The sequence below is a fragment of the Aythya marila genome (assembly GCF_965140915.1).
Source record: "Aythya marila genome assembly, chromosome: 5".
NCBI lineage: Eukaryota > Metazoa > Chordata > Aves > Anseriformes > Anatidae > Aythya > Aythya marila.
This window is the reverse complement of record NC_139046.1, coordinates 16,273,960-16,296,051: the sequence shown is the minus strand read 5'-3', so window position 1 is coordinate 16,296,051 and position 22,092 is coordinate 16,273,960. Positions and strand designations below refer to the sequence as shown.

Sequence of the window (22,092 nt, the reverse complement as noted above, 5' to 3'; positions counted from 1 at the left end):
GCCAGATATTTTCTGGACTGACATATGCTGCATATGTATCCTCCCTGTAAGCAAACACAGATAAACAAGGGCATTGATTTTGGCCCTCCTTGTTTCTATTTCCAAGTTTGGGAATAGATTGTGTCATTTTGGCCTTGAATGATCATCAGACATGCACAATCACATGTGAAGTTTCCATTGAGGGATTTTGGAAGGTGTTCTGAAGACCAAACAAGTGGAATAAAAATAGAACTAATCTTTAATTAATAAAATCTCTTTAAAAAACTCTGCCCTTCTGTATTAGTTTAAGGGAAAATTAACTGAGCCTATTGAAATATGAACAGATGGTATTACAACACTTGAAAACAAGGCATTAGTTGTTGAGGTGTAAAATTTTACATGAAGAGAAGATACTCCACAGTTTTTTGGTTCCTTCCTACTGAAGGATAACATGACTTCTGTGGGGTCCTGAACTCTTTTTCTAAGTAGTGTCTGGGAAGGTGATAGAGGTCCATGAATTGAAATGATGATAATGTGCAGCACGCTGAATCACATGACGTGGAAGTCAAAGGTTGTGAATTCAGTATTTCCACTCTGTTGCTTCATCAGTCATGAGGCAGGATGGATTTTCTATTAACTCGTGACCATACGAGTTCTGTGAGAATGTTCGGAATAGGCAGCAGGGTTGGTATCTCCTCCTGGGGTTTAAGTCTTAATGAGGCCTAATGAAAACCAATAATTCATATCTGTAGATGAACATTTGGGACCTTTGCCCTATACTGGAACTCTCCATAATCTTCCCATACCTTGTGAGTTCCCTATTGTTTTCATTTGAATTCTAGCTGTTGTATATCAGGCTTGAGTCGAAGTTGTGTGTGGTGAAGTTATCTGCATAGGGGTTAGTTGTAACGTGTCTGGTGTAGAAGATAATAAAGAAGTAAAGGGAAAATGTTGTTTTGTATTGAGAGAGGTCCATCAATTACCTTCATGGCGGGCCTGTTACTACTGACGATGTTGGGACTGTGTGCCTTAGCAGCACTAGTGAGATGTTTCACTCAGAAGTCATCAGATTCGTAATTTGGCAGCTGGAGCTTTGTGGGCTAACAGACAGTTTTTCCAAGGTCTTGCACTATCCTGTCCGGAAGAAATGCTGGAAAAATTATTCCTTTTACAGCTAGATGCCTTCCTTTTAATCACCAACTACTCCATCATTTCTGTGGGCAATGTGACAAGAAGGAATGGATGATCATGTGATGATCTTTCAAAGTTCTCTTTAAGTAATTGTTCCTGGTGTTCCACAGTCTCAGGAATGACACATGGATTTTGCCATTAAAAATAATTCATGCATATGTTCTCAGCTTTCTTAATCATACTCCCTCTGGAGTGTGATATTAATCATACTCCCTCTGGGTGCAAAAGATATCCTATATTATAGAATCATAGAATGCTTTGGGTTAGAAGGGACCTTATAGGGACAGAATATTTCTTAGAAGCTTTTTATTCTTTGTCCAGGAAGATTAGCAGGGTCATTTGTAGGTAGAATCTAAGAGGAAGACAACAGAAGAAACAAATAAAGGGGTGAGGGTGGGAGAAAGAACAATAACAAAAAATCCTAACCTAATATTATGTACACTTTAACAACTATCCTTACTAAGAATAAGCATTTACAGAAGAAAAGGAACACCCATAAAGCTTGCAAGTGTTCTGGTACTGCAGGTTTGGGACACTGAGTCACAGATAATGAGAGGGAAAGACATTGCTGTCACGAGTGTCAGGACATCTAAGGTGTGAAGGTCCCTCCAAACACTAGCCAAGTGTCTTCACCCAAACACCACTGTTGAGAGGGACTCTAAATAGTAAAACGTGTATGGACAAGAATGTGAGAGGGATCTTGTGCTGTCACATATAAATCTGACATCCACCAAAAGGTTTCACCCTGAAATAGTGACTGAATATTACTGCAAAAACCGTCTCTCAGTCAGAGTAGACTTTCTTGTTAAAAGTAAATAAATGTGAAGTTGGTGTTGTCTTGGAAATGTGCCGTATTTTACTTGTGTTTTTAGGACTGGAGCAATTGTGAAGGGAGATCCATTCTTATTCTCCTGCATGTGACATGGGCCCTATTCTTTGGACATTTTTCTCCATCCCTTGCTTTAACTGACCTATCAGTTAACAGAAGGTGCTCTTTGGATTTCCACAAAAAGTTTTGGTTTTCTCCTTCACTCACCATCATGTGCTTAACACGCAAAACAGATGCCTCAGGCCCCACTTCCCCTTTTAGCTAATGAGAACAATAACTTTGAGACTGATGAAACAACATCATGAGAGAGGTATTCTTTTCTTCTTACGCAACAATAAACACTAGTCTGAAATTATCTAAGGTGCTTGCTGGGTACTTCAACCCCATACACACAAAGTCTCCTGTTTGTACGAAAACTTCCTTCCTCCTGAACGTGCCCTTTATATATTTAACGATAACAAATAATCATAAGTATCCCTCACTGCTGGAATTGTATGTTATTCCTTGTAGTTTTCATTTATAAAAGTAAATTTTTACTTGTTTTTTCTCCTTTGGTTGGAAGTGAAACTTGCCAAATAGAGCAAATCTATCTAAAGAGAGTGCTGAAGATGTTCTTTATACCAAATCCCTTGGCTGGAGCATTCACAAGACCCTTTTTTGTCACGCAAACCTCCACATCACGGGGTTTTGAGAAGGGAAATGGTCTGCTTGAATTCATCGAGGATCACGATGGGTCACCAGGAAATAACCTGAGAAATCCTGAGAGACTTTATGAAAAGGAAGTTGAAGACTGACAATAAGCGGGTTTAGAGCTTGATTATTTCTTTACCAGTGGGAACCCCCGGGCACTCCTATAACGTAGTCCATAAGGACGTGGGGAGCCCTGGGTTGCCCTGGGCTCAGCCTCTGAGGCATGTCGCGATACCTCAGGTGACCTTTATCTGAAGAAAACCAGGACAACGTCAGGCTGTTTACCCGTTACCCACATCACCCTTGCTTGCACAGCATCTGTAAAGTACTTTTAGGCGCCGTGAGCCTTATCGTGCAGGACATGTGTGCGGGAGGGGCTGCTGAGGGCGATAAGGGGCCCGCCCCCGGGATGGGAGCCGCGCCCCCCCCATGCGCGGCACGGCGGGGCTGGGGCTCCCCCTGCCCCCTCAGCGCCGCACCGCAGCCGGGGGCGGGGCCGGCCCCTCAGGACCGGTGACGTCACCCCGCGGGGGCGGGGCGTTGCTATCGCCACGCCCCTCGTCCCGCGTGTGGGCGGGGCTCTGCAACGCCTCCTGCGCATGCCCGGGGGGCGGCCCGGAAGGCGGCCACGTCTACCGGAAGGGGCTCGGCGGGGCCCGGGCCGCGGCCTGACCCGGTGGGTGGGGGCTGGGGGGGCCGTTGGGGGCCGTTGGGAGCGGGGAGAGGGGAGAGCCCCCTCTGGGCCCCATATCGAAATCTGCAGGGCAGGCTCGTAAGGAATGGGGTTTGTGTGTGGGGCTGTGGCTGTGGGAAGCGTCTGGCCGCTTCTCGTCCTCCCGCCGGGTGTGGGTGCTGCCAGGTGCCCGCGGGCCTTGCTTGCTGTGATTGCTGCAGCTGGGCCAACCGGCTGGGCGCTGCCTGGCAGCTGCTGGTGCCAGGAGCAGGTACAGTAAGGTTTGGGGTTTGTGCATTGTGCTAAGAAGCCCGTTCGTTATCCAAACACCGAAATACAAAGCTGTCAGGACAAAAGTATTAGCAGAATTACAGCCATAACACATGAACGCAGCATTTTTTCAGGTAGCATTTTTTTCACTTTCTGTCTTATCAACACCTGTCTGATTTTTCTATGTCTTTTCCAGCTCATGTTCCTGAGATTTTAATTTTGTAGAGGTCATCGGCAGACATCGATCATGTCTTGGCTGGTTGATCTCGCTGGAAAGGCAGAGGATCTCCTCAACAGGGTCGATCAAGGTGCTGCGTCGGCTCTGAGCAAAAAGGACACAGCAAGCAGTGCAGTTTATGATAACAAGAATTTGGACTCTGCCAATGAGTATTCAGAACTGCAGCAGCATTCGGGAGAGCTGAAGTACCAGACGTCATCCAAAGCAGCCTACATTTCCTCAGCAGCCGATAATATTAAACACCAAAAGGCTACAATCCTAGCAGGAACAGCAAATGTAAAACCAGCACGTAGGACATCTTCAGAAGTTGCTTCTTCCGCAGAAAGCGTTTCTGCACCCAGAGCTTCCTCACATTTTGTGAGGAGAAAAAAGTCTGAACCTGATGATGAGTTGCTATTTGATTTTCTCAACAGTTCTGAGAAAGAGCCTAATGGAAGGATGGACTCTAAAAGAGAGAAGAGCAAGGCGCCTGTTACTCAAAATCACTCTCGGACTTCAAGCATTAGTTCTGTGTCTACGAGTACGCAGAGTGGAAAAACTACTGAAGATAATTCCACCAGGAGCCAAGGCAATGGTAGTTTAATGATACTGAACCTAGAGATATTTAAAACCCACATACGTGTAGGGTAAGGCTAGGTAGTGGATTTGCTGACACTTGAAACATTTAGCATCAGTCAAATGCGTGGAGTTCAGCAGGGCCCTTAACATTTTTAATCACTTGGATTATCACGCTAATTTGGCAAGCTCTGTAGGTACCACGTAAATCCTGTGTGTTCTCGATACAGCTCAGTGCTGCTGCTCACCTCGACCTCCCCAAGCTGTGGGCTGACCTTGCATCAGTTCTTGTGCGTCCCCACATAGAAGCATAGGTTCTGGCGCTGCTGCCTTTGTTCCATTGCCCAGGGCTCTTCCCTGGTGATGCCACGTCAGCGAGGCAGTGACATTTGCCACAGCTGGTGGATGGTGCTGGATGTTGTCCAGTGCCCCACGTGGGGTAGTGTGAGTTTTGATCCCTTCCGCCATGAAGGGGTAAGCTGTCAAACTTGGGTGGCTTGCAGAGGGGGAAATTGGATGTGGGCAGGCTGTTGTAGAGCTACAGGCTTGAGAGAGATGGATGAGGCCTTTGGGTTTGCCAGAAGTAGTTCATTACTGCAGTCTGTATCCAGAACCTGAAATAGCTTGCAGGCCAGGTGGTCAGAACTTGGGGTTACTCTCAAGTCTCTGCTAAGGAGAATGCAGCTGGAAAGTGTCAGGAGCTCATGGTCTCTGTCTCCAACCTGTATCCTTAATGTTGTTTTCTATAAAATTGAAGCAAAGGATTGTATTCCTTAATTACATAGTTAGAATATTACTTCTTCAGAACATTGAGGATGTGAAGCACTAAGTAAGTGCTAGTTTTTGGCTAACTGTATTAAGTATGCTGAAGAGTGGAAGATGTAAAAAGGGATCATTTCCAAAAAGATGTGACTGTTTTGTATTTCTGGGTCTGTAACTTTTCAGTAAGGCTTAATAGTCACATATGTGAAACGACACCATGGCACACTCTGTGTTGATAATTGGTGCTCAGGGAATATGCTTGTTTTGCTCAGTGTGGTCCCTTGAGTTTTCTTCTGAGGGTTTTTGAGTAGTTTAGCATTTTGGAGCAGCCAAGTGAGGAAGTGTGCAATTAATGCATAGAGTTGGAGAACACTAGTTTCAAAGTCAACTGCATAGATACTGCATTTAGATAGCCGTTTAACAGTTGTTGGAATAGATTATGGTCTATTAGCTGTAGACAGAAACAACTAATGCTAAAGTTTGTACATTGCCCTGGATGCAATTCAGTATGTGCTGTAAATGGCTAATTTCTTGCTTCATTAGCTTCATTAATCTCTTGAGCTTTCCAGACAAAGGAATGAAGATGGATTGTCTGATAATTTGGAAGTTGTGTAAATGAGTTGAAAGGAAGGAAACAACATTTTGTAGAACCGTTTAAATAGTAAAGAGATTTGAGAAAACGTGGAATGAATTTTGCTGTCACTGCAGCTACTTGCTGGTACGTTGCTCAGCATTAACAGTCTGTCCCAGCTCCCTGGGCACCAGGTGATACAGCCTGTTGCAGTGGTAGCCAGAAAGGTGGAGCAGGTTGGCTGGAATCACAGAGTGAAATAAATAACACGGTGGCAGCTAAACTGCAGTCTTGTGTTGAATTTGTTGCGGTCTATCCCCATGGATTTTCATGTTACGTGCCTGGGATGTACTGAATTCCGAAGTCGTGGTTTTGGATCACCTGCTCGTTTGCTCCTTGCATGACACGCTGTCTTATGTTTACACTGGTGCAAAGCTTCCAGCTGTTTGCACGTTGAAATCAAGACTGCCAGAGAGGCTGCACGAATTTCAGTCTCAATTCCAGTCTGCAGACAGCTGGAAGCAGTGCCCTGTGTGTGTGTGTGTGCATGCTGGAGAGGGGCTGTAGCTTCCCCCATCGTCACAGGGGATTCTTCAGACAGCTGCCAGGAATTCTCTTGCTGTTTTCATTGTGGTTCTAAGATTAAAAAAAAAAAAGTAAGAATCTGCATTGTGGTTTTCATAATTGAGAGAATTAGTTTCTGTTGGCAGAAAGCTTTTAACAGTTTGACAGAGTGTATCTACCTTACATTTTCCCATTAGAGAAAGGAAAGGTTACACTTCTGCTTTGAGTCACTGCAAATATTTCTCATAGTAAAAGTACTTTTAAAAAGCAGAATTGTCAGTAAGATGATGTTTTGACTGAAGTGATTCTGAAAATGCTTTTTTACATAGAAGTAACTAAAACGTGTACCTGTGTGGCTGAATTGCATATTTAGGCTTGACACCAAAGTGATAAAATATGGCCATCTGAACAGATTTTTTAAAAATAAAATCTGTGTCTGTAAAATCAAACCCTTAATGGAAAACCAGATGAATTTATACATAGCAAGTACTGCAATTTTTAGTATTTTTAATATCTTCTGCTGTTCTTGCAGCTTCTGAAGACATCTCTGGGCAGCATAGTCATAAAAAAAAGTGTTAACATCTCAGAATCCAAATGAGAAATTTAATGACTTTTGTCTTGCTGGGTTAGCAAAATCGCTGCATGATGCCTATATACTGTATCATTGTCTGTTGTGTGCAAGTCCACGTGGAGAAGTGGTGCCATGTTCCATTTCAATATAAGCTATTTTGATTTTTTTTAATTGGATTAAATGCATTTAACCACTGGTGCATAACAGGAAATTACTGTTTGTGTCAAGGTGATCTCCAAATAGGTACAGTTCTAACTTGTCTCTCTCTGTACAGAAACTCCAGACAGTTCAGATTCTGGTCTGGGAGCACAAGTGGATGGCGTGAAGGATTCCTCGCTAAGTGCAGTAGCTAATCCTAGCCTTACAGCTAATGATGATCTCAAATCACACGAGCTATCCAATCTTCGCCTGGAGAATCAGCTGTTGCGGAATGAAGTGCAATCTTTAAATCAAGAAATGGCATCATTAATTCAGAGGTCCAAAGAAACACAAGAAGGTACTGTAGTTTGGAAACTAAGCTATATGATATAGTTAAAATGCTAGTAAACCAGAAAATGATGCTGTTACTGTGTTAGTGTTCTATAACTATAATAAAGTCTTTCTAGTGAATTAGGATGTATGACTTACCAAGCAAAATGATTCCTGGATTTCAGAGTAATGGACTTGGAGAAACTAAAAGTCTTGTTCAACTATGAAAATGACACAAATGTTGACTAGAATGATGTAGTTGAGTTAGTTTCACAACTTGCACCTTCTTAAAACAACAGATGTTAACATTATTAGAATAGTCTCCCTGCCTTTCAAAAGTCCTCGCAAAATAATTAGAGTAAATTTCTTTAAGTACTTGAAACGTGACTACTCTCTGGCTGTAAGCTATGATCTCTAAAGCCTGTAAATTGACATTAAAAATATCATATGTAATACTTTTATATGATTTTGCTAGCTTTTTCAAAGCCCCATGAAGTGGCAAATATAACAAATGAAAATAAAAGCACTTCAGTAATAAAATGTTTGTCTAACTGCTACAGTTAGGCACAAGACAGAGGGACTGCTTTTGTTTCTCAAAGTAACTGTATGAGCCAGAGAGTTTTCATCTCCATTGAAGCTTAACATGTAATCTTTGATTAAAAACAAAAGTCTAGGTGAGTATTCAGGTGTTATTTTAACACTGATGTATTTTTCTGCTGACTGTATTTCAGGTTGATCTTACTGTCACATTTAGTTGAACTGGATGCTTTATGCAGAGGTTTCCAAAGGTTTGCTCACACAAACAGGGCTATTCAGTAGTAGTTCATTGCAAGGGATGAGGCAAATAACAGTGTCAGACTGAGGATACCAGTTTTGAGACCATGTGTTACTGGTTATGGGTCTGACAGCCAGAGTCTGGCATTTGTTATGTCTTGGTAACTCACAAAGTTTCAGCATTACTGACATGCATCTTGGCCACTTACACTTGGAATACTGTATTTGTAAAAACTTCAAAAAAATGTTTTACTTTGTAGAATTGAACAAATCCCGGGAAAGAGTGGAGAAGTGGAATGTTGATCATTCGAAGAGCGACAGGATGGTTAGAGAACTTCGAGCTCGAGTTGATGATCTGACGGAAGCTGTTGGTGCCAAGGATTCCCAGCTAGCTGTGCTGAAAGTACGCTTGCAAGAAGCTGACCAGCTCTTAAGTTCTCGAACGGAAGCTTTGGAAGCATTGCAGAGTGAAAAATCACGGTACGTCATAATTTCAGACTTCATGACTTTGCAAATAGTAGTAAGCTTCAAAATTCAAGGTAGAATAGTCTCTTTAAGAATAAAAACGACTAAACTAATGTGGGCAGACTGCACCAAGTTTTGAAATACGAACATTTACATTAAGCCCATTACATCATAGCTGGCAGTGGAAACTGGGTAAATAAATATTAAATACGAGCAATTGCCACCTCATCATTGAAATACGTTTTGTATAATGTATTTACATTTCTGTCACAGGCCCGAAGCTACAGATCTCAAGAAATATTTACCTTGAAAAATCCAAGTGCTTATCCACACATATAAAGACTTTTTGACTTACGTCAGTGCTGGGATATGAGTCTGCCCCTGGATGTTCCAGAATATAGGTCAGGGAGGGGCTGCATGAGTTACTGACTCCACACCTCACAACCGTAGCCAGCCATGTTCAGTAATTTACCATGTAAATTTTCGAGGCTGGTCTTAAAATGAGGTAGTCGTATTTCTGCCTTAAAATCACGCTAGATTTCTTATTTCTCACTTAATATGTGTATCGCTTTCAGGATAATACAAGACCACAGTGAAGGGAGCAGTCTGCAAAATCAAGCCCTCCAAACCCTTCAGGACAGGTTGCGTGATGCAGACTCTGCACTGAAGCGAGAGCAAGAAAGTTACAAACAAATGCAGGTTAGATGGGAAGATTAAAGAAGAGTTTCAGACTCTCCTTTTGAGATCAAATCTGTGAGGTTCTTACTACTGTCTTTTTCCCTTGACTCTATTTCCTGCTCAGGGTACTAAGTGCTTGGAAAGATGTGCTGCTTCTGCTTCTGTTGCACTAGCATCCATGATGCTAGTTTACTTTCTGTTATTTTGAAAGCTTTATGATTAAAAGCTTTTGAGAATTGATGCTGATTTTTTTTAATGTTATATTTGATGTAAAAACATATATTTTAAAACCAAATCTGTAATCAATTTAACTTTCTATGTGTGGGTTGTGTCCCCACCCACTGTCTCACAGTTTTAGTGTGTAAGCTTAAGAATATTAGGCTGAGTGATTACTGCTATGGTAAATGTGGTAGTTCATGTTGCTGGAGCCCGTGCATTCCACATTTAGCGTGCCTTATTATACATTAATAACATCTCTGAAAATCCTTATTGGTGTTTTTTTTTTTTTTTTTTAAACTACATCAAAATGTGGCAGTTGAAATTTGATAACATTTTTTTCACAAAGACCTTGCTTTTTGTTTACCAAGTATATGTAAATCATAAGACCCACTTCTGATGTGGGAAAGAAATTTATATTTTTACTGTTCTCATTTGCCATTTCCTTAAGCTAGCAGGATTTCTTGCACATAGCACTAATGCATCTCTAAGTTGGAGGCAGTTGATGTGAGGTGTTGTTTCAAGTGTAGTTGCTTTTAAACTTTTATTTCTTGCTTTCTAGGTTAAAGTTAAGATTGTGTTTAAACACAACGTATTGTTTCTTTATTGCTAATAGAATGAGTTTGCGGCGCGTTTAAGTAAACTGGAAGCAGAACGTCAGAAATTGGCAGAAGGGATAACTGAAGCAGAAAGAAAGTTTTTAGATGAAAAAAGGCGAGCTGATGAGCTTCAGCAGCAAGTCAAAGTAACTAAAAACCACCTAGAATCTGCAAAACAGGAACTGGCAGACTACAAACAAAAAGCGACTCGCATACTCCAAGTAAGCATTTCTTCAAAGAAAACCAGTTTGATCTGTACACCTAAGTTTTTAATGTGCTATGCCTCAAGTAATTCAATCTGTGTTTTTTCCATGTAATCTGTAATTTCCTTTGGGGTATACGATACCTGTACAGAACAGCTACCAATCTGCATTTTGTGCCTCCAAAATTCAAGTTTACAGGTTGGTTTTCATAATTACAATGGAAGTTTGGGTCCTGAACTTAAAGAAATACCCAAGTGAACTATTGCACTTACTGTGCAATAGCTGTCAATGTGTGCCTCATCAAAGAGCCTGATCTTAGGCAGATAGGTACATAGATGTAACCTACAATTTGTTCCACACCCTGTGTTCTTGTGTCAAGAAATTGCTCTATTCTGCTTGAGGCTGAAGCATAGCATGCCGTGGATGGTTATGTGTAAATCAAAGAAAATATTTTTATATATACTCAAAGGTTGCACTATATAAACAATGGCAAAATTACATATTTTGTGTAGTACTACTTAACTTATCAAAGTTAGAAAAAACAAACTTGGCTAATTTGAGTTTTGTTTATGAAAGTTAGCAAAATGTTAAAGGTAAATTCTATTCTAGGTTCATGAATTTAGTCTGATACCTGAGGACAGTATTTAAATCATCATGATGAATACAAGATGCATGAGATCAGGAACCAATGTCAAGCTAATGTTAGGTTGATTCTGAATAAAAAGGTTCATTTTGTTTCCCAGAAGAGTTATTGTTGGTTTTGGTTCTTAACTTGGCTTTGTTGGCAGGAGAAAGGATAGACTAAAGCTTTGCCAGAAATGTCTGTTTGCTCTCGTGTGTTACCTGGAAAGCCAGAATTTTTATCAGTGACACGTTTAACAATCCATGCACTAAAACCAAAAACGTTACTCTTCTTCAGATAACACAGACTTTCAGTGAATCCAATCTAATGGCGTACAGGAAATCAGAAAAAATAAGACTGGAGAACCATTTTCCATTTTAAAATCTGTAGGGTCATTAGTAACTTGGCTAAAAGAACAGATAAAGCACTTCATTTCACAGATAAAGTACTTCAAGCTGTACATCTACATACGAATTTTAGAGCAAAGCCATTTTGACAAGTTGTTTTTGAGCACTTGTTAAAAATTGCTGTCAATAATATATTGATTTATTATTTCAGTCCAAAGAAAAGTTGATAAACAGTCTAAAAGAAGGCTCTGGTATTGAAGGTATGGATAGCCATACAGCAAGCACAATGGAACTGGAAGAACTGAGACATGAGCGTGACACTCAGAGAGAAGAAATACAGAAGCTAATGGGGCAAATACAGCAGATGAGAACAGAGCTGCAGGTAGCTATGATTACTACATGTCTGTGTAGTTAACTATGTACAAAGGTCTGTGTTCTTGTGTACTTTAGGGCTGATGTTTCTAATATTTACTTGTTTACTTGACCTAGTATTAAAACAAGCCAACTTTTTCTCAATGTGGGTCAAATACCTGTAGATACCCAATTTCTTCCCATGCTGGTGGGAGGAGTATCGTGGATACCATTCTTTCTTTCCTCACTATTACACGCTCCTTTTGAGGTAAGCATTTCTTTCCAAACAAGCCTAGTGACTTGTGCAGAGATTACAGTTGCTTCAAGGATTAGTAGCCCTTGCAGAAAAGGATATAGGTAATCTGAGTCTGGGGCATAATTGGCTTAACCCAGCAGTTGCATGTGAGCCTGCTTCACGCACTTGTAGCCTCTAAACAGTAGAAGGGAAAAAATCACTTGGAGGCTTCTCATGTTTACAAAATACATTTATCTTATTATAATAAAAATAATCTGTATAGAATGAGTGAATGTCACTTATTTCATTCACCATCACTGTCATTGTTCTTGGAAAGATTTTTGAAGATAAAACTCTTTGCTGTTATCTATGACAGATTGCAGTATTGTTTAAATGTTAGTGAAATGGGAACATTCTGTTAATTTCAGGATATGGAGACTCAGCAGGTAAGTGAAGCTGAGTCAGTGAGGGAGCAGCTTCAAGACCTACAAGAGCAAATAGCAGCACAGAAAATGGCCAAGCAAGAGGCAGAAGCTGAACTAGAACGGCAAAAACAGGTAAGGAATTCTTGAAAGCTGATTGGGCTGTCTTATTTTAGGCCCCATTTGGTGTCATCGGTAGAGCATTCAGCTTAATGAGAGAGTAGCTTATATGGTATTTAGATTATTTTTTCTTCCTGTATTCTAAAGAAATCCCCTTAAGTTTAATGAGTGTCACTAGGCCACAGTGCAACCAGTAAGAAGCAGTACTCCTGATAAATGGAGATCTCAGTGATGTATTAAAGCATAAATATGACAGTGGGGAGTGCACAAAATTGATCGTGGTCTTGAATTTTAGTCAGCAGGGGAACAATTCTACAACGGGGGTATAGTAGGATGTGTAACTGTTATTTATATCAAGAAATTTAAATACTAAAAATGGTTACGAGAGGACTTCCTGTGCTCAATTTCTACGGAAGACTTAGCTCTTCAAACAGTGTTATTGTAATACCAAATTCATAGTCTTTTTAATCTACTCGTTAGTCAGTTCTGAAGCTAGAGTTTACTTTCAAAATGCTTTATAAGAAAAATAGCTGGTAAAATGGTACTAGTGAATTTTGTCAGATCTTGTCATCTTTTTAAGCAGTTTTGTGCTAAAAAGAGGGGGGGGGAAGGCAAACTCATATTTTAAACTAAATATTCAGTAAAAATCGGACAAATGATTTGCATCCTATTAAAATTTCTGTTTCAAAAAAAAAGCTCATGTAAAGAGAATTAATAACGAGGAAAGCGGGAGAGTACACTGTATCTGCTAGGAACAATTTATCTTACAGGATTATCTGTCCTTTCAGAAATTACATTTTAATGAGATGCTAGCAGCTTGAACTAATTAAAAGGCAGAAGTTGAGGTCTGCTGTTGATGGATAGCTGATGTTTATTATATCATAGCAGATGGTAGTCTGTATTATGTTACTCCTGCCGTTCTGAAGGGTATATTTTATGTCAATACTATGTATAGAAAAAGTGAGGTAAAGTCTTTTTTCTTAAAAAAAAAAAAAAAAAAAAAAAAAAAAGAGGCATTATCAGTTATTACAGAAAACGAAGTATTCCTTTTGATGACATACAGGTACATGTGCTTTTAAGGTAATTGTGTGCATTGATAACTTAATAGAATTGTGGTCTGTTCAATCTGGGAATTGCTTTAACTTGGTGTAAGGTTTCTGAGATTGAAGATGGAAAATAAGTAGAGGTTATTTCTTGTGTATCTCATGGTTTGAAGGAAAAATATAATTATCTGTCTTCTGTAGCAGCTGATAGCTGAAGTACAGTGATTCGAAGGCTGTCTTAAATTGAAAGACAAGTATGGTAGGTATTTAAGTAGGAGTTAACACAGCCATTAAATGCTGGAAGAAACAAAACTTACAGTTAGTTTTTGCTGTTCGGTAACTTGTCCCTTGCTAATATTCCTTCCCATTTCCCCTCCCCTCCATTACATTCATTTATCCTAAACTTTTAAGGAAGATCTGTGTCATACACAGATACGCCAAAGTTGTTGTTTTTTTTAACTTAAAAAAAAATCTTCAGTTGATGGGTTTGTTTTAGAAATACAGATTCCTCCAAGGTATTTCCTAATTCTTTAAGTTATATGGCATCATTTAAAGACAGCAATATAATAAACAGAATATAAGGACAATAAATCATATTCCCAATGAAATCTCGTGAACCAGTCTGGACTAATATTTGTTAGGTCAGTCTTCACAAAAGAATTTGATAGTCTTCTAGGTTCTACCCTCATACTCTGCTCTTTTCTATTTTTTTTTTCTTTCCTTGGTGATAGACAGACACTTTTAAAATTATATTAAATTTTGGTTTATATTTGGTTGCAGTGTATTACCTACTTGTGTTCTACTGTGAAACTCTTGATAAAAGAACATCTCTCAAAGTACACATGTATGAAAAAAATCTTTGTGATCTATTTCGTAGGAACTCCATTATACTGAGGAGGAATTGTATCGAACAAAAAACACTTTGCAAAGCAGAATAAAAGACAGAGAGGAAGAAATTCAGAAGCTCAGAAATCAGGTACTGTATACAGAAAATAACTTTATTACCTTTACTTATGAAATCAGGGTTGAAAACTATTAATTTGCTTAAGCTGCACAAAGGACACAAAAGTTCTAGTAATGGGTTAGTGTGTACTTGTTTGCAATACGGAGTAGAGCTTTAAGTGGAGAGAGTACAAGAATGCAACCACAAAGTAGTAAATAATGTAATTTTATACTTATATTTGCTTTTGTCTTCAGAAGAAAAAAAAATCATCTGTGACCCAACTAGACCTGTTGGAGTGGTGGTGGATCAATACTCTTCTTTCTGAAAACTAAAAAGTCATTGGTGTTTGATTGGGTCATCACTATTTCTGCAGGGATCCTTTTAATTGGGCATAGGAAAATAAGATGTCCTTCAGACTAGTTACCTGTCTAGCCTACTGTTCAATCTCAGACAGTGATAATGAGGACAGAATGCAAGCCTGGCCACTTTCTTCACTCCTTCATCATCTGCAGTTGTGTTAGACGTGTTAGAGTTTTAAGTCCCTGCTAATTTCTGCCAGTATGTTTGTGGAACTCTTTTTCTTAAATCAGTCTAATCCGTTTTAGAACCTTCTGATAGTGTCAGCCATCATCAGCCTCCTTGGACAGTACAAAGGCATCAGCCTTATTTTGTGTAAATCATCTTAGCATAACAAAAAGTTGTCAATATTTAAAGAAGCTGATAACCTAGGGTTGGCTGTGGTCAGCTGTACAGTTAGTGTCAGAAGATTTGAAAACTTGTGTAGTGTGATACAAAGTTTGTGAGCCTTTTGGCAGATGACTCTTCCGGTAATGTTGGTTTCAAGAATACCTGCTACCTGCCCTGGTACATTATATCCCACTTGTATTTCTGGATATCTCACTGCCTCTGGCTCCTGCTAATTCCATTATCTCATCATTGAAACTATATATTAATGGTATGTGATGGATCGGGTCTAAAATGGGAGCGAATAAACGGGTTTTATAATATGTCGTGTTTGTCAGATTTTGAATGTGTTCTGATTTTTTTCTCCTTTGCTTTGTTTTTTAGCTCACAAACAAGGCTCTAAGTAGTAGTAGTCAGACTGAACTAGAAAATCGACTTCATCAGCTGACAGAAACACTTATTCAGAAGCAGACTATGTTAGAGAGCCTGAGCACAGAGAAAAACTCACTTGTCTATCAACTAGAACGGCTTGAGCAACAGCTGAAGGCTATCCAAGGCAGTAGTTCTAATGGGCCTTCCATTAACATGTCAGGAATTGATGGTGCTGAAGGTAAATAATGAATGCTAATATTTAAAACTCCGTCCTTTCTGCAGTTCAGCCTTCTGTATTTCCTAATGTCTTTTCCTGTAGGTCTTGAGTTTATAAAGGAAAAAAAAATCTGAAAATGGTGCTTATAGCAGAGACCTTGTTAGCAACAGCCAGTATCAAAAATAGTTAAATTAAAACCTCCTTTTTGTCTGTAAGAGCTATAAGTAAATTTAATAAAGCCAATTTAATTCTTAGTACTGTGACATTATTAGAACAGTCTTATTTACAAATCCTGTCGCAGGTGCAAATAAATCTGTCTTTGGGGGTTTAAACGGAATCTTAGGAGCAGGAAGTATTGTTCCCTTTCAGAAAGGTGTTGGGAGGTGAGTGTTAACATGGAACTTCTGAGAGCTGATAAGAATTTCCTCCTTTCTTCCTGGTCTTCTTGAAAAGCAGCTTAAAATACGGGGGTTCTACTCTCAGGTGGGTTTATCTGTACTGTGTAGCAATCATCCTGTCTATAGGAGAACCTCAGCAGACAATACATGGTTTTGAGATGTTACTTCTCAGAGTCAGTTTGAAATTTTATATTTACATATATGAGAAGTGACTTTAAAAGCAATGAATGAATTTTAAGAGGTGTAAAATGACTATCTAGGCTTTTGTTTCTTTGCTTGTGAAAGACCTTTAAGAAAGTCAGGAGAACTAGCAAATTTCCTTTTGGTTTGTTTTTAAGCAATTTCAGTAAGTTTCTTTATGCGATTACAATTAATCTGAGAATCCTTTTTTAATAAAGTTGATGCATAGTAAAAGTATAAATAGAAATATTTGGAATATACAAGTTAGTGTCATAAATGCTGTCAAAATCTTACTGTATGAGAATTAAAAGCAAAAAAACGTTTTACAGTATCAAACCTGTGATTTTATATACCTAAAAATATAATTATTATTGCTTAATAGAGTTAGATACCAAGCTTTTGGTATCAGTATTTTGTCTGGGGTAATCTGTCCGTCTTATTAACTAAAATAAATTTTTAAGTGTACTGAATTGAAGAGATGCTTAACTTGATTGTAAGTTTATCAGGAACCCTCCCCTCACGCCACACATCCTTGACTCCATCAAAATGGAACGAACAAATCATGAATCACTGTTTCTGATTTTTATGTATTTTTGTTGTAAACTATTTATTTTACTTAGACAATAATTTAGCTGGTTTTAGTTTGATGAGATGTTTTGCTTTCTTTCCTTCAAATAGGTGCTCGTATGCGTAATGTTCCTGTCCTTTTCAGTGACATGGATACTAACATGGCAGGAATGTATGGGAGAGTTCGCAAAGCTGCCAGTAGTATAGATCAGTTTAGGTAAGAGTGTGCTAAAGGAATACATCTTGTAATTACTGGAGTCCTTTTGCAGTTTTCTGTCACACAGCTTCTGTTTTGAATTGCTTTTAATTGCAAAAGTAAAAAATAATGAAGCTAATGTACTGAGTACAGTATAAATTACTAAATATTGACCTAGTTCACTTGTGCTTTCCAAGGATATTTATATCCTTGGGATGTTACAAGCTATAGTAAATTATTCAGACAGTGCTGTTGTATCCTGTAGGTTTTGATACAGGAGGATCATTAAACTTTACACAAAAAAATAACTTTTCTTTACCAACTCCTACATTTTTCACTTTCAGAGGTTTTGATTGTGTCTGGGTACTGTATGAGTATTAGTGGGGGAGTGTTGTGTATGCTTGGGGACTGTCAATTTCTTCTCTTTAGGCATCCTAATGAAGGCAGAAGGCAGGATTCTGGGTTCTGACCTGGTACAGCTGTTTACCATAAAAGAAAGATAACTAACTGTTCAAAGAACTAGTAGACAAAAAGCATGCTGGACCCAGCAAATGACTTACTTTGATCAGTTTTCTCAGCAGTTAGTTTAATTATCAGTATTCACAGCAAAGGTGTGCCCCAAAACTTCAGTCAAATACCAGTAGAAAACAAAATTAGGTAGTGCTTTTTAATCCTCAGGTATCTTAACAGGAAATCCTTTGCGCTTTCATGGTACTGTAATTTCATTGTGAAGAATATTGGGATTTCCTTGATTGGAGCCTATTACCCGAGATGTTTTAATACTTAGCTTCACTTGGCAGTATCATAATCACTTCAGTATGTGTTTTTTTTTTTTTAAAGCAACATTATTGAGCAACAATGCACATCTAGTACAGTATACTTTGTAGTGTTGTAGCAGTAAACTTTGAAAACCTATGTCCTTTTCATTAATAAAATGCAAGAATGTTGATATGTTAGATTTTACAAATGAGAACAAGGTTTTTAGATGCTTCAATTTTTTACAAAAAGATTTATGAAAGCTCCTCAAGTAACAAAATTTGGCAAATTTGTGAGTTTAAAATGTCTATATCACTTCTTAGCTCTATTCATAACTTCTGGGCCTAGCATGTGACCAAAAAAACAAAATCACCTTTAGTGGTCTAAATTCTGAATTTTCTCACTCCATTGAATGTCTTGAATACATGAAGTAAAATTCAAGTCAGAAACAAAGATGTATATAACATCAGCGGTAATTTGAGTTTGTGGTGAGTAGAATGAGAGGAATGGGAATTTTTTTGCTCGCTGCTAACTTGTACATGTTTGTGTTTGTTTTTTGTTTTGTTTTTTTTTTTCCTTATACTTGTATAGCATTCGGCTAGGAATCTTTTTAAGACGGTATCCCATAGCAAGAGTCTTTGTAATCATCTATATGGTGAGTAAGTTTTCTTCAAAGTAAGAATATAGTATAAGTTTTTGATAGCCTATTCACGTAGTACATCTGAAATTGAAATTTGATGTTTAAAAGCAAAAGGCTATATAATTAACTTTAACAACTCAATGTTGGTACTTTTTTTTTTTTCAGTAGAATATTTAGTAGTACTTACAAAACAGCATTCTGGAGTCATGTTGCTTGCCAGTTTTCCTTTTTTCCTATGAATTCTTGGAATAGAATTTTAAAGACATTCGTGTGACCACCATTTAAAAGACTGTAAAAAAATGGAGTGAGAATTAAAATACAAAACGGTATTGTGACCTATATACACTGAGTTCAGGAAATTGACTTCTACTGTAGGTGTTCTTAATATTTGCCCATCCACTTTTTTTCAGTAATTAATAATCATGCTACTCCAGAAGTTGAAAAAGTAGCCAGTAAAGTTTTTTCTCCTAGAATTCACCAAGTAGTAGAAAGTTGCTTATCCATATTAGGTGAGATTGTCAGCTGCAATTGATAAAAATGAAATTCCTTCCTTTTCCACTGGAGGGCAGATGTCTGTCAGTTGAAGTGACCTGTGGTAAGGTATGTGTGCAATCTGTCCTGCTTGAAAATACTCATTAGTCAAGTCTTTGAAATGAAAGAAATTATGTTGCTTGAGAACACATAATGATTTCTCTGAACAGAGTCTCTGAGAACAACTGTCACTGTTTCAGGAAATAAAGCAGAGGCACATAAATCAAGGAAATGACAGTTTTCCCCTGTGATGCTTTCTTTCAGCTTATTAAGTACTGTAAGGAACAGGGCTCTTTAATTCCTGACCTCTCTTTCTTCATGACTTAGGCTTCCCAATATGGGAATAAAATGCTTTGTGCTAAAACACTGAATTTTACTGCTGAAGCTACTCAATAATGGTTGCACAGGAGCCCTCTGTTGGGCAATCAATGACAATTACCCTTTTTCAGCTGGAACCTTGGCTATGACTATTGTAATTTTAATGCATAGGTCTTGCTTTTTTTTTTAAAAAAAAAAAAAAAATACATTTTTTAAAATATGGCTTAGGTACTGTCAGTTATCTCCCTTTGTTACACCCAGAGCAACTGTATTTGGTTACTGCAAAAGGTTCCCCAGAGAACTCCAGCAAGCTTGGTGCCATGATTGCTTCAAGAAACATTTGGACATTGCTCTCGGATGCATGGTCTGATTTTTTGGATGGTCGTAGGTGGAGCCAGGAGTTGGACTCTGATCCTTGCGGATCCCTTCTAACTTAGGATAATCTATGATACTGTATAATTTCAACAAAATTTGAATGAGAATTTATGTTCCTATGATGTTCATAAAAATACCTCAAAACAGTGCCCTTAGTAAGGGGAAGGAAAGTACAGCTCAGCTGCTTTTACACTGTCTGGTATTGGTCAGTTTGCACAGGAGCTGTGGCTTACCGCTTGCTCTAGGCTGATCACACAATGTGGTTTCTGTGGGCTAGGCTGGGTATTGGGGAGAACACCTGGAACTACTGGGGCATGGATGGAAAGAGGAGGCGGAGGACATAAAGAAGCCACCTGGATTGCTGTAGATTTCTTTTTGCTGTTTGTATAAAATCTTTAGCTTTGTGTGAATGGCATCTTCAGTATCTGACTCAGCATTTCATTATGCAAATAAGAATTATTTTTTTAGAAGAATAATATGAAAAATACTTAAAATATTTGTACAGAAATAGCTTCTTTTAGCTTACATTGTTGCTGTAAATGATGATTGTATGTGCTGATAAGTTAATGCTTTCTTCTCTTTTCCCAGGCATTGCTTCATCTGTGGGTAATGATTGTTCTACTTACCTACACCCCAGAAATGCATCACGACAGTCCCAGTGGCAGATAGACCAAGACAGGACCATATGCTGTGCTGTGTAACTTGGACTGGCAGTGTATTTAGAGTAATCAGTCCAGAAATACTGGCAAACTTTTTCTCATGCTGTTTAGGAAGAACGAAAACCATCATGCCTGATTTATCACTACTTCTTAAATACACGTATAATACTATGTAGCTCTTCTGATTTACCTAAAAAAGCATCACTTTCCTGAAGAAATAAAGCTATTAAGTTAAGCTCAGTTTAGCTTTTACATTTTACATAAACCTTCCCATGGTTAGTGTAAAAGATAAAGCTTGCACCTACAGAGAAATGCAAGGATTGCTGAAGTTACAGATAAATAAACTGTTTTAGAAAGTGCTGGTTATGGGCTATGGTCAGGTAAAAAACTGTACTTAGCAATTTAAATAAACCTTTCTTTCTGGTTTCTTTCAGTCTGCTTTTGCACTTCTGTTTTTAACTTTGTAAATAGTAGTCTTTTCTTTAAGGAAACTGTTAAACTGAAAAAATAACAATGGATTGGTGCAATATCTTTTTGTAAATAAGCTGAAAAATAAAATATTATACATTCTTCTTAGCTTTGTACTTTGGTGCAATAGATGTATCTTCCCTATCAGCTGAATAGTGGGGTTGCCTATTTAAATGCTGGTACTAGAGCTTTATTGGAAAGAGAGAGAAATGGAGGTTTCAAGAAGGAAGGTTCAAATCCTTCAGAAATAATGGTGTTTCCTTTTCCTCTTGAAAGTTACGTATTTTAACTGCATTTTCTTATATACCTCTCATTACTATGTGTCTTAATCAAACCTAATATTCACTGAAATATTTATTTTCTAAAACTTTAGGTACCTAATTAAAGCTATTTCTGTGACAGATTTTGTATAATGAAAAAATAATTCTGTCTAAATACTTATCAAATGTACTAATAAACACATCTCATCAAATACATCTCATCAAAGACTTACCGTAAAACCCATAGAACCAAACCAAATCTACTGTAGTAGTACTGTTGTTAGTTTGGCATTTTTAATTATGAGTTCTCGATACACTAGCACAATAATACAAGGTCACTTTCTTTCTTTAAGAGATTTTTTCCTATGTAGTACTCAAAGCTGAGTAATGAAAAGATGACTAAAAGCAATTTGTCACACCTACTCTAATGGATGTAGTTCAGTCTTCATGTGATTTGAACACACTGAGCTTTGGTCCTGTGCACGAAGTCTGTCATACTATCTCCTATGGAAATGTTACAGTGGAAAAATGTTATTGCTGCTCTGATTCAGATCTGGTAGAGAAAACTGAAATGTTTTGATGAATTAAATAATAAAAGAGCATTTTCAAAAAGCTGTTTCTGTACCCTCTGTGTTACTTGATGCACTTTTCCTATTTCCTATTGCTTTGTTTCCAGTCCTGGTACTAAAGCCATTCTTGAAGCTCTGGGCTCCTATAGCTGACTGCTATAGGAGGAGTTCAGGTATGGGCAAATGTAAAACCTTCTGTATATGTGTGGTTTTGTTTGGTTGTGGTTTGTTTTGTTTATAAAACATCCAAAACACTGAATCCTAGCATTTTGGGTACTCGAATATACTGTGAATTTCTGGGAGAACATTTTTGGTGGTATAAGCCCCTCACCTTTGCTGGCATTGCACCAATTGCACAGCTATTCATTCTCTCTTGCATATGTTTTTTCCTGCTGTTGCTGTTTTTTAGATCTTCTAATCCACTGATACTTTTTTCTTTCTCCTCTCCCTCTACTGGAGTAGAACTGGCCTTGTGTCCTTGACCCATGTAAGCATATGTTGCTAAGATGATTCTGTTTTTTAT

The 22,092-nt window shown here is 38.3% G+C and overlaps 1 protein-coding gene across 5 annotated transcripts; it reads left to right on the top strand.

Moving 5' to 3' along the window:
- The first annotated feature begins 3,300 nt into the window (after nt 1–3,300).
- Nucleotides 3,301–21,602, top strand: GOLGA5 (golgin A5). 5 transcript variants are annotated; one of them, XM_082762047.1, is made up of 13 exons: nt 3,301–3,365; nt 3,829–4,438; nt 7,168–7,389; nt 8,396–8,615; nt 9,176–9,299; nt 10,111–10,314; nt 11,477–11,647; nt 12,280–12,408; nt 14,314–14,412; nt 15,448–15,673; nt 16,909–17,014; nt 18,341–18,404; nt 20,202–21,602. In XM_082762047.1, exons 2-13 carry the CDS (start codon nt 3,880–3,882, stop codon nt 20,280–20,282), a joined length of 2,205 nt encoding a protein of 734 aa, XP_082618173.1. In that variant the 5' UTR covers nt 3,301–3,365; nt 3,829–3,879; the 3' UTR covers nt 20,283–21,602. The 5 variants fall into 5 exon arrangements, with proteins under 5 accessions (XP_082618173.1, XP_082618170.1, XP_082618174.1 ...); XM_082762044.1 differs by having other exon boundaries at nt 3,829–4,444; XM_082762046.1 differs by lacking the exon at nt 3,301–3,365 and adding an exon at nt 3,480–3,633 and having other exon boundaries at nt 3,829–4,444.
- The last annotated feature ends 490 nt before the right edge of the window (nt 21,603–22,092 follow it).

Coding starts and splice junctions, on each gene's coding strand:
- GOLGA5 (XM_082762044.1), top strand. CDS start 3,880: ATGTCTTGGCTGGTTGATCTCGCTGGAAAGGCAGAGGATCTCCTCAAC. Junction 10,315..11,476: donor AAGCGACTCGCATACTCCAA/GTAAGCATTTCT, acceptor TTATTATTTCAG/TCCAAAGAAAAGTTGATAAA. Junction 14,413..15,447: donor TTCAGAAGCTCAGAAATCAG/GTACTGTATACA, acceptor TTTGTTTTTTAG/CTCACAAACAAGGCTCTAAG.